An 18,698-nucleotide genomic window follows, 5' to 3' on the forward strand; every position below is an offset into this window, starting at 1 on the left:
CTATGAAAGTGAACTGTGTTTGCGGATGATCAGGCGTGTCATAATTTCGCCAATTATTTTGCAAAACGTTTGTCAATAAATGAAAGCAAACTGAACGAAACATGGAGGGACCTACCTGAATCGGTCCAGTAGAAACTATTGTTTAATTAAGTTGGATTGTAATAATTATTTCACACCAGATCAGCAAGAGTGTGCAAGGCGGTATCGAATGTGTCATCGTCTCTCGACCTGTGCACCTACGTTGTAAACTTGTATTTGTAGGCTAAGTTGTAGCAACCTCATGATGGGTATAGGGCAAATTCAAGTATCACGTAGGAGCCTAAACCTATCGAAGTCACATTGTGCTGGGTGAATGGAATATGAATGACAGTCATCCAATATGCTGTAATATAAATAAGGCAATGCACATAAAAGAAAAGGTTGTCCCTAATCTCAAACAGCACTAACTACCACTGTTTGTCCCAAGGACTTTTCATACAGAGCACAGTCCGGAGAGCTCCCCCTCTCCATCTAGTCTATTCACTGGGCTAAGTGAACAGTGTTCCTGGCAGAATTTTGGTTACTATTGGCAACCAGACATCTAACATACTAGAGGCAATTACTACGATCTATGATTAACATTAGGATGGATACTTTCAGTTTATAGGAAATTACGAAACAGAACAATATAAGGTTTACTTGTAATATATGTATATATATATACATACAGTGCCTTGAGAAAGTATTCGGCCCCCTTGAACTTTGCGACCTTTTGCCACATTTCAGGCTTCAAACATAAAGATATAAAACTGTATTTTTTTGTGAAGAATCAACATCAAGTGGGACACAATCATGAAGTGGAACGACATTTATTGGATATTTCAAACTTTAACAAATCAAAAACTGAAAAATTGGGCGTGCAAAATTATTCAGCCCCCTTAAGTTAATACTTTGTAGCGCCACCTTTTGATGCGATTACAGCTGTAGGTCGCTTGGGATATGTCTCTATCAGTTTTGCACATCGAGAGACTGACATTTCTTCCCATTCCTCCTTGCAAAACAGCTCGAGCTCAGTGAGGTTGGATGGAGAGCATTTGTGAACAGCAGTTTTCAGTTCTTTCCACAGATTCTCGATTGGATTCAGGTCTGGACTTTGACTTTGACATTGTAACACCTGGATATGTTTATTTTTGAACCATTCCATTGTAGATTTTGCTTTATGTTTTGGATCATTGTCTTGTTGGAAGACAAATCTCCGTCCCAGTCTCAGGTCTTTTGCAGACTCCATCAGGTTTTCTTCCAGAATGGTCCTGTATTTGGCTCCATCCATCTTCCCATCAATTTTAACCATCTTCCCTGTCCCTGCTGAAGAAAAGCAGGCCCAAACCATGATGCTGCCACCACCATGTTTGACAGTGGGGATGGTGTGTTCAGGGTGATGAGCTGTGTTGCTTTAACGCCAAACATAACGTTTTGCATTGTTGCCAAAAAGTTCAATTTTGGTTTCACCTGACCAGAGCACCTTCTTCCACATGTTTGGTGTGTCTCCCAGGTGGCTTGTGGCAAACTTTAAACAACACTTTTTATGGATATCTTTAAGAAATGTCTTTCTTCTTGCCACTCTTCCATAAAGGCCAGATTTGTGCAATATACGACTGATTGTTGTCCTATGGACAGAGTCTCCCACCTCAGCTGTAGATCTCTGCAGTTCATCCAGAGTGATCATGGGCCTCTTGGCTACATCTCTGATCAGTCTTCTCCTTGTATGAGCTGAAAGTTTAGAGGGACGGCCAGGTCTTGGTAGATTTGCAGTGGTCTGATACTCCTTCCATTTCAATATTATCGCTTGCACAGTGCTCCTTGGGATGTTTAAAGCTTAGGAAATCTTTTTGTATCCAAATCCGGCTTTAAACTTCTTCACAACAGTATCTCGGACCTGCCTGGTGTGTTCCTTGTTCTTCATGATGCTTTCTGTGCTTTTAACCGACCTCTGAGACTATCACAGTGCAGGTGCATTTATACAGAGACTTGATTACACACAGGTGGATTGTATTTATCATCATTAGTCATTTAGGTCAACATTGGATCATTCAGAGATCCTCACTGAACTTCTGGAGAGAGTTTGCTGCACTGAAAGTAAAGGGGCTGAATAATTTTGCACGCCCAATATTTCAGTTTTTGATTTGTTAAAAAAGTTTGAAATATCCAATAAATGTCGTTCCACTTCATGATTGTGTCCCACTTGTTTGTGATTCTTCACAAAAAAATACAGTTTTATATCTTTATGTTTGAAGCCTGAAATGTGGCAAAAGGTCGCAAAGTTCAAGGGGGCCGAATACTTTCGCAAGGCACTGTACACGCACAGTACGAGTCTAAAGTTTGGACACACCTACCCATTCAAGGGCTTGTCTTTATTTTTACTATTTTCTACATTGTAGAATAATAGTGAAGACATACAAACTATGAAATAACACGTATGGAATCATGTAGTAACCCCTAAAAATATTAAACAAAGCTAAATATATTTGAAATTCTTCAAAGTTGCCAACCTTTGCCTCTGACAGCTTTGTACACTCTTGGCATTCTCTCAACCAGCTTCATGAAGTAGTCACCTGGAATGCATTTCAATTAACAGGTGTGCCTTGCTAAAAGTTACATTTGTGGAATTTCTTTCCTTCTTAATGCTTTTGAGCCAATCAGTTGTGTTGTGACAGGGTAGGGGTGGTATACAGAAGATAGCCCTATTTGGTAAAAGACCATGTCCATATTATGGCAAGAACAGCTCAAATAAACAAAGAGAAATGACAGTCCATCATTACTTTCAGTCAATGAGGAAAATTTCAAGAACTTTCTTAAAGTGCAGTTGCAAAAGCCATCAAGCGCTATGATGAATCTGGCTCTCATGAGGAACACCTGTCAAGACTTCCTCCAAGTCGGCTCCTCTCCTTGTTCGGGCGGCATTCGGCTTTCTCGCCATCGCCGCTCCATTTTTCATGTATCCATTTGTTTTGTCTTGTTCCCTGCACACCTGGTTTTCATTCCCCAATCAATTTATTCCTCTGTTCCCCATGTCTTTGTGTAAGATTGTTTGTGTTACGTGTATTGTGGATATTGTGGATATTGCGCATTACTTTTTGTCTGTTCCGTGTTTGGGCACATTTTATGTTACTGTGCTGTCATTTTGGACCGAAATAAAGTGTGCCTGTTCACTACACTCTGCTCTCCTGCACCTGACTTCACCTCCTATACACACACTCCTAACAATGGCACAGGAAAGGAAGACCCAGAGTTACCTCTGCAGCAGAGGATAAGTTCATTAGAGTCACCAGCCTCAAAAATTGCAGCCCAAATAAATGTTTCACAGAGTTCAAGTAACAGACTCATCTCAACATCAACTGTTCAGAGGACACTGCATAAATCAGGCCTTCATGGTCGAATTGCTGCAAAGAAACCACTACTAAAGGACACCAATAAGAAGACGAGACTTGCTTGGGCAAAGGACATTAGACCGGTCAGTGGTGGTTTTTAGCTTGTATGGCTCCCTGGGGGAACCCCCCTTCTGCCCCCCTCCACCCTCGCCCACCCAAAAATAATCACCATTCTGCACTAACTGTCATTTTTATTCAGACATTTGGAATAACACAAATAAATATTCATAACATGTCAAATTATATAAATATAAAAATATATACAGAAGTAAGACTCATAAATATCAAAAAGAAGTAATAAAGACAAATAGAAACAAATGTGTTGATTTGGCAGTCGAGCATCAATACATTACCCGTCCCACAACACTGTCAACCAAGAGTCAAGACTAAACCAATTCACCTTGGGAATGTGCAGACTGGCTTTATATTATTCTTAACGATTTCACACAAGACAGAAAAAAATGAAACAATATGTCTGTGAAGCGATATATTCACAGTATTATGAATGAATTGTGGTTTATTTGGTAGCATTTCATAGTGTGACTGATTTTGCTAATTTCATTAGTACTGTACAAAATTAGAGTTGCGCTATTTGATAGATTCCCCCACTCCCACTACCTCAGGCTTCCAGTGGGGAGACCTGAAAGTCAACCTACCCCACCCCCTTCCCATCTCGTACTTCTGAGTGGGAGACCTTCCCAGGCAGTAGCATGCCTAGCTCACCAACTAGAATCAGGGCCCCCACTCCGACAATGTTAATTGACCCACAGTCCCACACGGTGACATGATATCACTTGACGTGACATGCAAATGAGTGATAGAAAACCGATGGTCACCTGTCCAAAATGTTTTGTGTGGGCTCCCCGTGCTCCCCCAGCGGCTGCCCATGTCGCCTATACCTAAATCCACCACTGAGACCGGTGGAAATCTGTCCTTTGTTCTGACGAGTCCAAATTTGAGATTTTTGGTTCCAACCGCCGTGTCTTTGTGAGACACAGAGTAAGTGAACGGATGATCTCTGCATGTGTGGTTCCCACTGTGAAGCATGGAGGAGGAGGTGTGATGGTGTGGGGGTGCTTTGCTGGTGACACTGTCAGTGATTTATTTAGAATTCAAGGCACACAACCAGCATGGCTACCACAGCATTCTGCAGCGATACGCCATCCCATCTGGTTTGGGCTTAGTGGGACTATCATTTGTTTTTCAACAGGACAATGACCCAACACACCTCCAGGTTCCGGCATCGTTTTATGTGTCAATTCATAAACCATGTGCCATTGAATCGGTACATTGAAAATCTATATTATCACAATTTTCTTTAAGCAATTTTGGTTTTTAATGCAGGGACAGACAAGTTCCTTACTCTCTCCAACTTCCACTTGCCTCTTCCATGTTTGCGGTAATGCTACAATTAGTTGGTTGTAATTTTGTGTTGAGCAGGCACTTCCATATATTTCTGTTAGCTGCATGTGAGACATAACTCCATTTATGAATATAATTTACAAAGATAATTTACAAAAACATATTTGTTCTGTCTTTTCTGGTGGATTAAACTGAAATATCAACCAACTTTTGATGGCTTGTTTTAAAAATAGTGATCTTTTTGAGATTATTTCAATTTCACATAACCGAAAGTGAGAGGTTGTAATCTGGAGAAAGGGGAAAAGGCCATTCTTGATCATGGGGTGAGACATTCTTACTAACCTGCTAGAGAACCCGTTTGGATTTAAGTATAACTTTTGTATGACTGAAGCCTTTAGTTTTAGCTTTAATATTTAATCATTCCTGCCCTCCAAATTCATATTCATTATAGAAATAGGACTGTTTAATTTTGTCTGACTTACCGTTCCAAATAAAATAGCATTTTTTTTGCTCATATATTTGAAAAAACATGTCGCTAGGTGTAGGCAAGTCCATAATCAAATAGGTAAAGTGGGATATGACTAAAGAGTTAATCAGGGGGATTTTTCCACAAATAGACAGGTATTTTCCTTTCCATGGTAGCAAGATCTTATCCATTGTTGCAAACTTTCTATTAAAATGTATTATAGTGAGAAATGTATTTATTTCGAGATATGAAGACTGTGTATAGTTTTCTTTGTGTTCATAAACACTCAAACACCAATAATGATACTCATCTTGAGCCATTCTCACACAAACATGCACGCACACACACAGCAGCCATTATGTACTAACAGTGTTCCCGCATTGAACAGAATGTATTATTCTGGTGCTAAACTATATCTACAGAATGTAGCTGTATCCATGGAGTTCTGAACACCAAGGCAACACAGCACAAAGGACTAATGATTACATGCATTGGATGTGTTGTATCAAGAGACATGTCTTCTGTAATTGCATATGAACATTTCATAGCACTTTGCCCTGATTACATAATGAGTCCCTTCACACCGTGATAGTATATATTGTACAGCATATGTTCCTGCATCTCTGAACTCCTATTTAGTTTAGTCTAGTGCAGATTGTACTGTTCTGTTATGTCTGAAGTGGCAGCCTCAATCGAGAAAAACCTTTGACCATTTCCTATAGTCTCTATATGATTTACTTGCATTCAAGTCTCTTCCCTGTAAGGCGTGCTGGAGATCTTCGGAATAAAAGAACAAGTATTGATACAGCATGGTATATGGTTTGAGTCATTCAATCATTTGTCAAGGCCACCTAAATATGACAAACCCGTAGCCCTCAAGGCTCTCCATTATTAGCCAAATAAAAACTCAATTTGGACCAGCCATCTGGCATTTGCCAGAATTGCCCTATGGCCTGTCCGTCCCTGCCCCTAGCAAAAGACGCCCACTTAGAAAAGGCTTATCCAACAGTACACCCATTTTGCTCATAGGAGTAAGCACAACTGTTGTAAGAAAAGTGATCTAATTTACATGGGTGATCTAATAATATTGAGAGGTACTGCATGTGCTCTAATTTGGCACATGTATAAACTGCACTCAACATCACTGCAATCTCAGTGACTGGACCAAATGTTCACAAACGGACATCTTGGAGTGGGGAAGTGGTGAATTTAAAAAAAAAGGGGGGGGGAAATCATTCACTTCCCAGAAGCTGTGGCCACTGGGCCATTCGTACAGTAAAGTAGAGTATAACTAATGGATAGTTTTTTTCTCCCATCAAGACAGATCCATTACAAAGTGCTCTTAGCCGGGTTGAGGCACGCTAATGCCACCTAGGGGTGGTCATCTATCATATAGTCTGTGTCACATTCAATTCTGTCCCCAAACTCGAATAAATCATTTGTCCCAGTGTTTGATACAGAGCACACCCAGACAGGCACTTCCCTCTAACGTCCCCAGACTCCAAGGGAATCCCACAGACACTTCCTCAGTGGTCTATCTTTCCCAGACGAAATAACTCTGTTGACCCTGTTACTGTCAGTCATTATGACACACACACACACACACACACACCTAATCAAAGAAAGTGGCAGTGTGGTTGTGCATCGAGCAGCACACTTTTTAACTAAAAGGAAGTAGGTTTGATTATTTGATGCTGGATGCTATGTATAGAGGAAGACTTTCAGTCTACACACAGTGTGAACCAGCACATAAATTGAGATCATGTTTTTCAATCCCAGAGCTAATCCTAATTTTAAAAAATATATTAATTCAATCAAAAATTCTATACATATTCCAGATTGTAATTTGGCTAATTATCCACTTTTGTTCATGAACTCAATTCAGGTCACGGTGGATGTTAAAGCAGCATATGGGTGGTACTTGTCATAGGGGACATGGGGATTTCTTCCTCACTCCAAAGCCATGGTGATGTCATCATCGGTGAAGATCATGTGACTCAGATGTGTTCCCGATCAATAGTGACCACCTGGGGACACCCTTCCCCCATTAGTAGAGACAACCTAGGGACACACTGCCCCCATCAGTAGAGACAGCCTAGGGACATTCTGCCACCATCAGTAGAGACAACCTGGGGACACCCTGCCCCCATCAGTAGAGACAACCTAGGGACACACTGCCCCCATCAGTAGAGACAACCTAGGGACACACTGCCCCCATCAGTAGAGACAACCTAGGGACACCCTGCCCCCATAAGTAGACCCTGCCCGGATGGCACTGAAGGATCATGGGTGATGGGTGTAGGACTCAGTCAGGGCCATGTGCAACAGAATGAAGTCCCTCCCTTCACTACCATGATTCATCACTGCCAGGGAGCGGGGGTTGTGTGTGTGTTTTTGGGGGGTGCATGAGAGAGAGAGAGAGGGGAGAGAGAGCGTGTGTGCATGCATGTGTGTGTATGTCGTATGTGGCTGCCTAAAGCCCAGATTCTCTGAGACAGGGGACTTGAGCGTGATGTCTGGACTGAATACTAAATATTTGAGTCCCAGAACAGGGGCCTTAGATAGAAGAAGAAGCTGCCATTATTATTTCACTTCCTTTTCAATTGGAGTCGACGCTGCTGAAAAACATGGAAGAGAGAGACGGTGGTGTCTAGAATAGTAAGAGAAAGGAGGGAGGGATTCTGAATCCCTCTCCTCCTTGTACTGTATATACAGGGGCGGCAGGGTAGCCTAGTGGTTAGAGCTTTGGACTAGTAACTGAAAGGTTTCATGTTCAAATCCCCGAGCTGTTGTTCTGCCCCTGAAAAGGCAGTTAACCCACTGTTCCTAGGCAGTTATTGAAAATAAGAATTTGTTCTTAACTGACTTGCCTAGTTAAATAAAAGGTAAAATAAAAAAATAAAAAATGTACCATAACAGTAATCTAGCAGTATTGGAAATGCAGACAGCACTTCCGTATTAATTAATTGGAAAAATTGTTGTTTGGCGATACTGCATAAGATGGCCTACACATCAAAGGTGGAATGTTCTCCAGCTGTAGTTAGTAACCATGTTGAAAATTCTATGTCAATACAACATGCAACACAACGGTGTTACTAGGTGTAATTATAATCTCGCCAACCCAAAACTAAAATCTAGTGACAGATTGTTATGTGCGTCTGTCCACAAGAGATTGTTATTGCACCAATGTTCCTACACATGTGGAAGAGCAACTTACATGGGGAACTTCATCGCTTTTTAAGTTTACATTTGATTTGATTTCTTAGGACCCCCATTAGCCAACGCCAATGGCGACAGCTAGTCTTACTTACTTATATTCAGCACAATTCAAGTTTCTACGTGGAAACTACATTTTCTTTTATATGTATTCAGTATTATTATGTGGAAACTGCAATTTTATCCTGTGAAGTAATCAGGGGGTCATCTTCAAAACAATTCAGTCATTTTCCAAAAATACAACAAGAGTGCATTTTCTGGCTCTTTGCATCCTTGCAAAACTTTATTTTTAATCACAGTATTTAAAAAAAAAAAAAAGACCCTGTAAAGTATTAAAAAAAACATCAATCATATCCCGTTAGAGTACTTTTTACAAACTCTGCTAATCTGAGTCCAACGGGCCTCACTGCTCTCCTAATAGGGTTGCAGCCAAATTAATTAGCTGCTTAATGCCGGAGAAAGTGCAATCAGCCAATGAACTCTGTGTCGAGGAACACTAATTATGAATAATTCACTATGGCTGGATGCCAATCAACACTAAAAAGCATGAATGTAAAAGCCAATACACTTACTGATTGTTTATTAAGGTATAGTGAGGCAGAATGTGAACGAGTGATGTTGTATCGGGAAATGTCTTATATAACCTGACGGCAGGCTGAACAGAGAATGAAAAGGAGCTTGACAGCAATCTTTTCCTATTCGTGTTCTCTGTCATTGACTTTAAGCAAGAGAATAATTGTTATTGACTTTCAAGGCAGTGAGAGACTGGAAGCCATTGACTGCTGCGCTGAGGCCTGTGGTTTTACTGTAACTCTTGCTACGCTTTAGAGCAGAAACGTCATGTTGAGACTTGATGTTGTGTCATAGGTATTCAGACTCGTTAAAGAGAGGGCCAATTTAATTGAGACATAGGCCTACATGTAGTAACAGGAAGATGGTTTGTAGTACCATTGCATGAGCCAATCCATTTTTATTGACTGTCAAACTATGCTAGTGTGTGATGACATCTCCAAGTCAATAAAAATACACGAATAGTGCCTGCATGTATTTATCTACCATAATTAATATACTAAGCTCCTTCCAATATACACTTTATATACAAAAATGTGGACACCCCTTCAAATGAGTGGATTTGGCTACTTCAGCCAAATCGGTGTATAAAATCGAGCACACAGCCATGCATTCTCCATAGACAAACATTGACAGTAGAACGGCCTTACTGAAGAGCTCAGTGACTCTCAACGTGGCACTGTCAATGGATGCCACCTTTCCAACAAGTCAGTTCGTAAAATGTCTGCCCTGCTAGAACTGCCCCGGTCAACTGTAAGTGCTGTTATTGGGAAGTAGAAACGTCTAGAAGCAACAACGGCTCAGCCGTGAAGTGGTTGGCCACACAAGCTCACAGAACAGGGACGCCGAGTGCTGAAGCGTGTAGCACGTACAAATCGTCTGTCCTCGGGTGCAACACTCACTACCGAGATCCAAACTGCCTCTGGAAGCAACGTCTGGAGTGGTGTAAAGCTTGCGCGCCATTGGACTCTGGAGCAGTGGAAACGCATTCTCTGGAGTGATGAATCACGCTTCACCAGTCCGATGGACGAATCTGGGTTTGGTGGATACCAGGAAAACGCTACCTGCCCAAGTGCCAACTGTAAAGTTTGGTGGAGGAGGAATAATGGTCATTTGAGAGAAATAAGCTTTTTGTGCAAATGGAACATTTCTGGGATCTTTTATTTCAGCTCATGAAACATGAGACCAACACTTTACATGTTGCGTTTATATTTTGGTTGTCATTCTCAGTACAAAAACAAGACATATCATCCTTGCATTTTTTTGTTCAGTGGGAATGCTGGTATTACAAATTGGGCAAAAGGACCAATAGTACCCAGGTCTGAATGATCTCCACAATCAAGTGACTACTAGACTAGAGCCTCTTGACCCATTGCAGGTTATGGTGACCTGGTCTGTGCTCTGTTGCAAAGCTTCAATCAAGCAGATTCCCTTTTACTTTGAGTAGACTGTGTGCAGACATGAAAGGAAATGTTATAGGGCAAATCGATGCCTTACGTCAGAGCGACCGATCCGCCTGCACTGTCGGTTGAGGGACGAGCGATGCCTAGGTGTGACGCCACCTGTCGGATGACAATGAGGGCAAACAGCATTAATAGATTAATAAACACTAAAAAGGTAAAGATATTGGTATGATGCAAATCCACTCTTCTTGATATAGGGTAGTAAAAGTATAACAAGACCTTGGCATTTACAGTAGGCTATATGCCATTGGGCTATATGCCATTGGGCTTGAAAAGGGTGGCTTGGCTACCCACCCCCATCGCCCTGGCAAAAAGCCACGCCCACTAACGTTTAATGAAGCAATAGATATAGCAGCTGAATTAAATTGAATATGAATTAGCCAATAGAATCTCTCCTCTATCTCCAAGTATGTGAATTAACGTAGCAGGTTAGGAGAATTACTGTGTGGCAGATTAGGAGAACTAACATTGCAGGTTAGGAGAATTACTGCGTGGCAGGTTAGGAGAACTAACGTTGCATGTTAGGAGAATTTACATGACAGGTTAAGAGAACGAGGTTAAAGTTAGACTTAGCGAAAAAGCTACAAGGAAGCAGCAACGCAAAATTGGTCTTGAGTGGCAACCAATCTACCCAATTAGGTGTTAGGTTTCATACACCCACTTATGATGATCCTCCCACTTATTTTGCAAGCGCCCACTTTCAGACAAAAATCCAGGTATTTAGTAGTTTATTAGGATCCCCATTAGCTGTTTCTGAAGCAGCAGCTACTCTTCCTGGGGTCCACACAGAACATAAAACATGACATAATATCAATAGACGAGAACAGCTCAAGGACTGAACTACACACATTTTAAATAAGAACAATAGAACCAAAAAAGGTTCTACGGACGATGACACGCATACCACAGGAGGTTGGAGGCACCCCTTTTTTTTTTTAAAGCAAATGTTGTTGTTTGCTTGATTTTGCTATTCTGTATGCAGTTTCCAATGACTAGCCCTTCTATCCCTCTATCATCATGTCTGATTTGAAAGAGAGAAACGCTAGGGGGTGGAAAATGTCAAAGGGCCTCTGATGGCTTGGCCTTTCATCAGGCTTGGATTTCATGAGTTACATTCAGCGTTGCAATGTTTTCTAATGGTTCAGCAACACATTTCACAACAAAAGTCAAACTATTCAACTGTAATCAGACAGGCACCAAAAAGAATGCCAATACTAAGTTGTTTTCTACACTAATGCCATTTGTGTATTATTGGATACGATACTCAGATGAAATGTTAAATGTGTTTTATGTGTTGATCATCTGTTCCTAACTGAAGCCTGTTTGTGTTAACGTTATTTTGTTGGTATATTAATAATTCACCAAAACAACTCACATTCAATGGTAAACTATAGTTATATAGAGTAAAAGCTAGTAGTATAGTTAGTTTAAATAGTTGCTACATTACACTTGGCTCTCACTATTGCTAAAAAAGGAAAAAACTCCTAACCACTCGAGAAACTAAACCTATTCCCAAAAGGAACGAACTTTGGAATAAGAATTAAGTCGACAAATAAAGACCAGCCTTCACTACCCGTTGCAATTCTTTCGGGTTAATCCCTCATCAAATGATGTAGGCTAAAGTTTGAAATAATGGCAGTATTCTACTCTACCACTCCCACCGCTCCACAATGTGAGTGTGAATAAAAATATGTGCGTCTGAATCATAGGCAGACAGCTTAATGCTATTGGTTCGCGGAGAGACTTGTACCTGTAAGTGGGAGTGCCTATCGTCAGGATGAAATGTTCCTTCCTCTGATCCAGAGTAGTAGAGTCCGTTGAAGAATTCGATTGGGAATAATTTTATCAACATTCCCAGGACTCCCAGCATGCAGCCTATAACGGCGTGGAGCAAGGAGAGAGTGAGCGACTGGCTCAAAGGTAGGCTATAATTGGCGCTGTTTGTGTTTGGCAGGTGAGTTTAATTCGGTTTTCACACCGGTAGCCGTAAATAGAAGCGCCACGAATCATCTTGGAAAGGGATGTGGAATGAGGAAGTTAAATTGATAGGTGCCAAGTCTGATTGATCAAGCTGTAATACACAATTAATTGGTATATAATATATATAGCTTATCCTGATACTTTTGCTTGCAAAATCGTGTAAATGTTTCTTACAAGTCAGAATGTTTTATATAATTAGGCCGATATTTAAACTTACTCTACCGGTTATCTGTGCGGTTTGTCCTTCAAATGCTTGAAATTTGAGACAAGATATCCACAGGAAGGTCTTTTTTTACATGACCTTTTTAGAGTCGGAACCATATGCCAGTAGGTATATGGTTCGGTTCGCCACCAAGGTAAAATTCGTTTTATTTTAGAAACTCGGTGTTCTCTCGTCAATAACTATTGAACCGGGCATGCCATAACAACGAACATTTTATAGTCTGAGGATGGGGAGAAATTGACACCTTTGTCAATTCCTTTTATTTTTTAAGTCTTAAAAAAAAATCACACAAAAAAGGTGTAGATTGTTCGCCATCCTCCCCGATTCAGAATGTAACATTTTCATGGCATGCTTGGTTTTTACAGGCTTTAGTGTCAGGCTGTAGGCTATATACCAATTCATTGTGTATTACAGCCCGGATAAATCAGGCTACAAGGCTATGCCATGGCCCCTAATGTCCTCGTGTTTTGAAGCCTACTAAATTGACAATTTGACTAAAGCTTGAGTACAGTATGTCACTTTCTACATGTATTTATTATGTGGAACTATTGGAATGTGCTGTATTTTATATATATATTTTTCAAAGCAGCCAAATGGGTCTAAATTACACCAATACTGCAGCCATCATTTTCAGCGAGTAGAAACTAGTCCAGTTACTCAAATGCCTCTGACAGTCAGAAACTTATCCAATCTGTTACACACAACAGTTTAAGCTTGAATTTGTAGATCGTTCCACATACTTTTTTAGTTTGCTTATAGGCTGTTTTTGTTCATAAGAGCATATTTTACACATTCAATGATTTCAAAAGGTCTGCACTGAGTTTATACCATTGCAATATGGTAATAATAGCTGAGAAAGAATGGCGCCGGAGGGAATGTCTGCTGTTTTACGGCTCCTAACCAGCTGTGCTATTTTTTTCACATTGTTTGTAACTTATTTTGTACATTTTGCTGCTACCGTCTCTTATGACCGAATGAACTTCTGGATATCAGAACAAGGATTACTCACCTCAAACTAGACCAATATTTTTTCTTTAATGAGTCCATCACGAAGGATAATGCTGCTTCTCTGAGACCAGGCCCAAATCCCCATCATTCGTGTAAAGAAAACATTTAGACCACATTTACTCCACACACAGAGACGCATACAAAGCTCACCCTCAATTTAGCAAATCTGACCATAATTCTATCTTCCTGCTTACAAGCTAAAATTAAAGCAGGGAGTACCAGTGACTCACTCAATACGGAAGCGGTCAGATTACGCGGAGGCTACGCTACAGGACTGTTATGGTATCACAGACTGGAATATGTTCTGGGATTCATCCAATGGCATTGAGGAGTATACCACCTCAGTCACCGGCATTGTCAATAAGTGCATCGACAACGTCGTCCCCACAGTGACCGTAAATACATATCCCAACCAGAAGCCATGGATTACAGGCAACATCCGCACCGAGCTAAAGGCTAGAGCTGCTGCTTTCAAGGAGGCGGGACACTAATCCGGATACTTATAAGAAATCCCGCTATGCCCTCAGACGAACCATCAAACAGGCAAAGTGTCAATACAGGACTAAGATGGAATCATACTACACCGGCTCCGATGCTCGTCGGATGTGGCAGGGCTTGCAAACTATTATGGACGATAAAGGGAAACCCAGCCGCGAGCTGCCCAGTGACGTGAGCCTACCAGAGCAGCTAAATGCCTTTTATGCTCACTTCGAGGCAAGCAACACTGAAGCATGTATGAGAGCACCAGCTGTTCCAGACGACTGTATAATCACGTTTTCTGTATTTTATTTATTTTACCTTTATTTAACTAGGCAAGTCAGTTAAGAACACATTCTTATTTTCAATGACGGCCTGGGAACAGTGGGTTAACTGCCTGTTAACTGCCTGTTCAGGGGCAGAACGACAGATTATCCGTGTGTGGTCTCTCTCTCTCTCGCTCTCTCCAGGTCTGGACGCTCCTCTCCAGCAGTACCCCTTCAAAGAGTGGAGGGTGACGGGGTTGGACCTGCTGCAGCTCTCTTCCCAGGACCTGGAGCAGCTGGGCATTCACAAGATCAGCCACCAGGAGCTCATCCTGGAAGCTGTGGAGAAGCTCTGCTCCCTGGTGAGACCCGGGCTGCTGCTCCCTGGGGGCTCGAGGGCTCATAGATTGATACAAGGCCCAAGGTTTTATTTTATTCATAAAAAATCCAACCAATCCTGGTTGGAAGATTTCTGGAAAAAACTGGCAATCTGAAATCCTCCTACCAGGATTTCTGGAAAATGTAGGAATTTTGTGGAAAGTTACCGTCAATTTTGGTTGATAAATCAAATTTGATTTTATAGACAATAAGGTATTTGAGGTAGATCTGTACATGAAGGCAGGGTAAAGTGACTAGACATCAGGATAGACAATCTGAAATCCTCCTACCAGGATTTCTGGAAAATGTAGGAATTTTGTGGAAAGTTACCGTCAATTTTGGTTGATAAATAAAATTTGATTTTATAGACAATAAGGTATTTGAGGTAGATCTGTACATGAAGGCAGGGTAAAGTGACTAGACATCAGGATAGACAATAATAAGGTATTTGAGGTAGATCTGTACATGAAGGCAGGGTAAAGTGACTAGACATCAGGATAGATAATAATAAGGTATTTGAGGTAGATATGTACATGAAGGCAGGGTAAAGTGACCAGACATCAGGATAGATACGAGTAAAATAAAGAACAAAGTAGTAGCAGCAGCAAATGATATGAGTGTGTGTTTTGTGATGTGTCGTCGTTGTGTGTGTGTGTGTGGTCAGTGCAGATAGTTTGGGTATCATTAATTGACTATTTAGCAGTCTTATGGCTTGGGGGTAGAAGCTGCCTCGGAGCCTGTTGGTCTGAGAGCCGATGTTCCAGTACCGTTTGCCGGACGGTAGCAGAGTGAACAGTCTATGGCTTGGTGGTTGGAGTCTTTGGCAATTCTTCGTGCTTTTCTCTGACACCGGCTGATTTTAAGAGGTCCTGGATGGCAGGGATGTACATGGGCTGTCCGCACCCCCCTCTGTATCAGACAAGGGTGGTGCATTTTCCATACCAAGCAGTGATGCAGCTGGTCAAGATGCTTTCTATTGCAGCTGTAGACCTTTTTGAGGATCCGAGGACCCATGACAAATCTTGAGTCTCCTGAGGGGGAAAAGGTGTTGTCGTGCCGTCTGCATGACTTCATGACTCTTTCTCCTATAGTCCACAATCAGCTCTTTGGTCTTACTGACTTTGAGGGAGAGGTCGTTGTCCTGGCAACACACTGCTAAGTCTCTGACCTCCTCCGTGTAGGCTGACTCATCAGTGACGGTAACCACCACCGTGTCGTCAGCAAACTTGTTGATGGTGTTGGAGTTGTGGGTGAACAGGGAGTACAGGAGGGGACTAGGTACACACCCCTGAGGGGCCCACGTGTTGAGAGTCAACGTGGCGGAGGTTGTTGCCTAACCTCACCACCTTGGGCCGGCCCGTCAGGAAGTCCAGGATCTAGTTGCAAAGGGAGGGGTTCAGTCACAGGGTCCCTAGCTTGGAGGGGACTATGGTCTTGAATGCTGAGCTGTAGTCTTCTCACATAGTTATTTCCCCTCTTGTCCAGGTGAGAGAGGGAAATGTGAAGTGCATTTGAGATTGTGTCATCTGTGGATCTGCTGGGGCGATATCCGAATTGGAGTTGGTCTAGGGTGTCTGTGTGAAGCTCTCTTTCATTCTCGTTTTGGGCTAAATAAATCAGAGCTGTAGCTGTTTCAGAAACACAGATCTGGGTCTGTACCAGCCTAAATAAGTGACTGCTTCTATTCGAACCTTTTCAAGTCCCCCTCTGACATTCACCAAATGCCATTTTACAGATTACAGCAGAGGGTTGAGTTATTAAGTTCAGGATTCATCTGGTGTTTTATTGTTTTCACTTTGCCTGCAGAGAGGCATGGCTAAGTGGTGTGTGTGTGTGTGTGTGTGTGTGTGTGTGTGTGTGTGTGTGTGTGTGTGTGTGTGTGTGTGTGTGTGTGCACACTTCATCTAAAACCAAAGGCTAACACAAAAGAAGCTAGTGATCATACTTCTCATATGCAAGTTACTGTGTGGGTAACGTTTGTTGTCACTGGCTAACAGGCTCCTCCTCTTCTCTCCAATTTCCCATGTCTTCCATTCTCACTCAAGTTTTCCCTTAAATAAATTGTCTCTGCTCTCCTCCCTCCACCCATTGCTGTTTCCCTCAACACAGACTTTCTGTGAACTCAGTCTCGGGTCACTAATGGAAACAGAGGACACGTTTTCTGTGGTTCACCGCATCCAAGTTTCAACGTGCTTTTGTTTCCCCTGGGAGGATTAATTTAGTCGAAGGGCCTGTGGGTTTGAGTGGCGTAACCGCGGATACCAGGCCGGGGCTAAGCCGTTGATCTGCTTGTAATGGTCTGCTTTAAAAAATAACTGAATAACAAGGGGGTTTCTGCCCTTCATGTATTAATGAAGTGGTCTCAGAGTAGGAGCGCTGATCTAGGATCAGGTCCCCCCCTGTCCATGTAATGCTATTCATTATGATCTAAAAGGCAAAGCTGATCCTAGATCATGCCCTGGTCTTTCCTATGGTCTGAATGGCTCCAGCAGCATGTAGTGACTTAAGGTCTGATCGGGTGCTGGGTGCTATTAACTGTACTACTGTAATGGTTTATGGTAAGCTTTCCGGAGGGAAATGTTATGAACTACAAAGGACTCATATTGAGATTTCTAGCTGCTGTGTGTGTGTGTGTCTATTGTCCATCTTCGTTTCTGTGTGTGTACTGTCCATCTTCGTTTCTGTGTGTGTGTGTGTGCTGTCCATCTTCGTGTGTGTCTGTGTGAGTGTACTGTCCATCTTCGTGTGTGTCTGTGTGAGTGTACTGTCCATCTTCGTGTGTGTCTGTGTGAGTGTACTGTCCATCTTCGTGTGTGTCTGTGTGAGTGTACTGTCCATCTTCGTGTGTGTCTGTGTGAGTGTACTGTCCATCTTCGTGTGTGTCTGTGTGAGTGTACTGTCCATCTTCGTGTGTGTCTGTGTGAGTGTACTGTCCATCTTCGTGTGTGTCTGTGTGAGTGTACTGTCCATCTTCGTGTGTGTCTGTGTGAGTGTACTGTCCATCTTCGTGTGTGTCTGTGTGAGTGTACTGTCCATCTTCGTGTGTGTCTGTGTGAGTGTACTGTCCATCTTCGTGTGTGTCCGTGTGAGTGTATGGAGGTTTCATTCTTGTTTTTTTATCTCTGGAATGTACATCCTTGAATGTGTGTCGTCACAGGGCTCCCGAGTGGCACAGTAGTCTAAGACACTGCATCTCAGTGCAAGAGGCGTCATTGCAGTACCTGGTTCGAATCCAGGCTGCATCACATCCGGTCGTCATTGGGAGTCCCATAGGGCGGGGTGCACAATTGTCCCAGCGTCGTCCGGGTTTGGCCGTTGTAGGCCGTCATTGTAAATAAGAATTTGTTCTTAACTGTCTTGAATAAATAAAATAGGAACAACTGGTCAGACACCCATCATTACCATCTACTGTATTGAAATATACAAATATCCATGAAACATTAATAAACACTTCATCGTGGTTGATTGTTCTCTGTGGGACATGTGACTATGTCCTTAATCACAGAGCTATACAGCACATATGGCCATAAGTGTGTGTGTGGTGGTGGTGTGTGTGTGTGAGGTGGTGTGTGTGTGTGTGTGTGTGTGTGGTGGTGGTGGTGTGTGGTGTGGTTGTGTGTGAGGTGGTGGTGTGTGTGTGTGAGGTGGTGGTGTGTGTGTGTGAGGTGGTGGTGTGTGTGTGTGAGGGTGGTGTGTGTGTGTGAGGTGGTGTGTGTGGTGGTGTGTGAGGTGATGTGGTGTGTGTGTGTGTGTGTGTGCAGACAAATTACCAGCTCCTTGAAAGTGTGGAAAGACACAGCATGGACCTGTAATGACTGTCCATTAAAGTATGAGGCCATCTACCGTCTATTCTTCCTCCCCAGATAGTATCTTTCTTGTACG

General features: G+C 42.3%; 1 protein-coding gene and 1 long non-coding RNA gene across 2 annotated transcripts in view; one reads left to right on the plus strand and one right to left on the minus strand.

The window, feature by feature from the left end:
* Window positions 1-10,060: 10,060 nt before the first annotated feature.
* LOC116374712 (uncharacterized) lies at window positions 10,061-12,344 on the minus strand. Its single transcript, XR_004210675.1, has 3 exons — window positions 12,235-12,344; window positions 10,519-10,583; window positions 10,061-10,100 (listed from the first exon to the last, which is right to left on the minus strand). It is a non-coding gene; the product is annotated as an uncharacterized LOC116374712 (long non-coding RNA).
* cnksr1 (connector enhancer of kinase suppressor of Ras 1) overlaps window positions 12,259-18,698 on the plus strand; it is an 87,088-nt gene continuing 80,648 nt past the window's right edge. Inside the window, exons 1-2 of the mRNA XM_020487011.2 lie at window positions 12,259-12,404; window positions 14,643-14,800. Of these exons, the coding sequence (XP_020342600.2) occupies window positions 12,353-12,404; window positions 14,643-14,800 (210 nt within the window). The 5' untranslated portion in view covers window positions 12,259-12,352. The remainder of the gene's footprint in view (window positions 12,405-14,642; window positions 14,801-18,698) is intronic.

The sequence above is a fragment of the Oncorhynchus kisutch genome, linkage group LG7, assembly GCF_002021735.2.
Source record: "Oncorhynchus kisutch isolate 150728-3 linkage group LG7, Okis_V2, whole genome shotgun sequence".
Taxonomy (NCBI): Eukaryota; Metazoa; Chordata; class Actinopteri; order Salmoniformes; family Salmonidae; genus Oncorhynchus; species Oncorhynchus kisutch.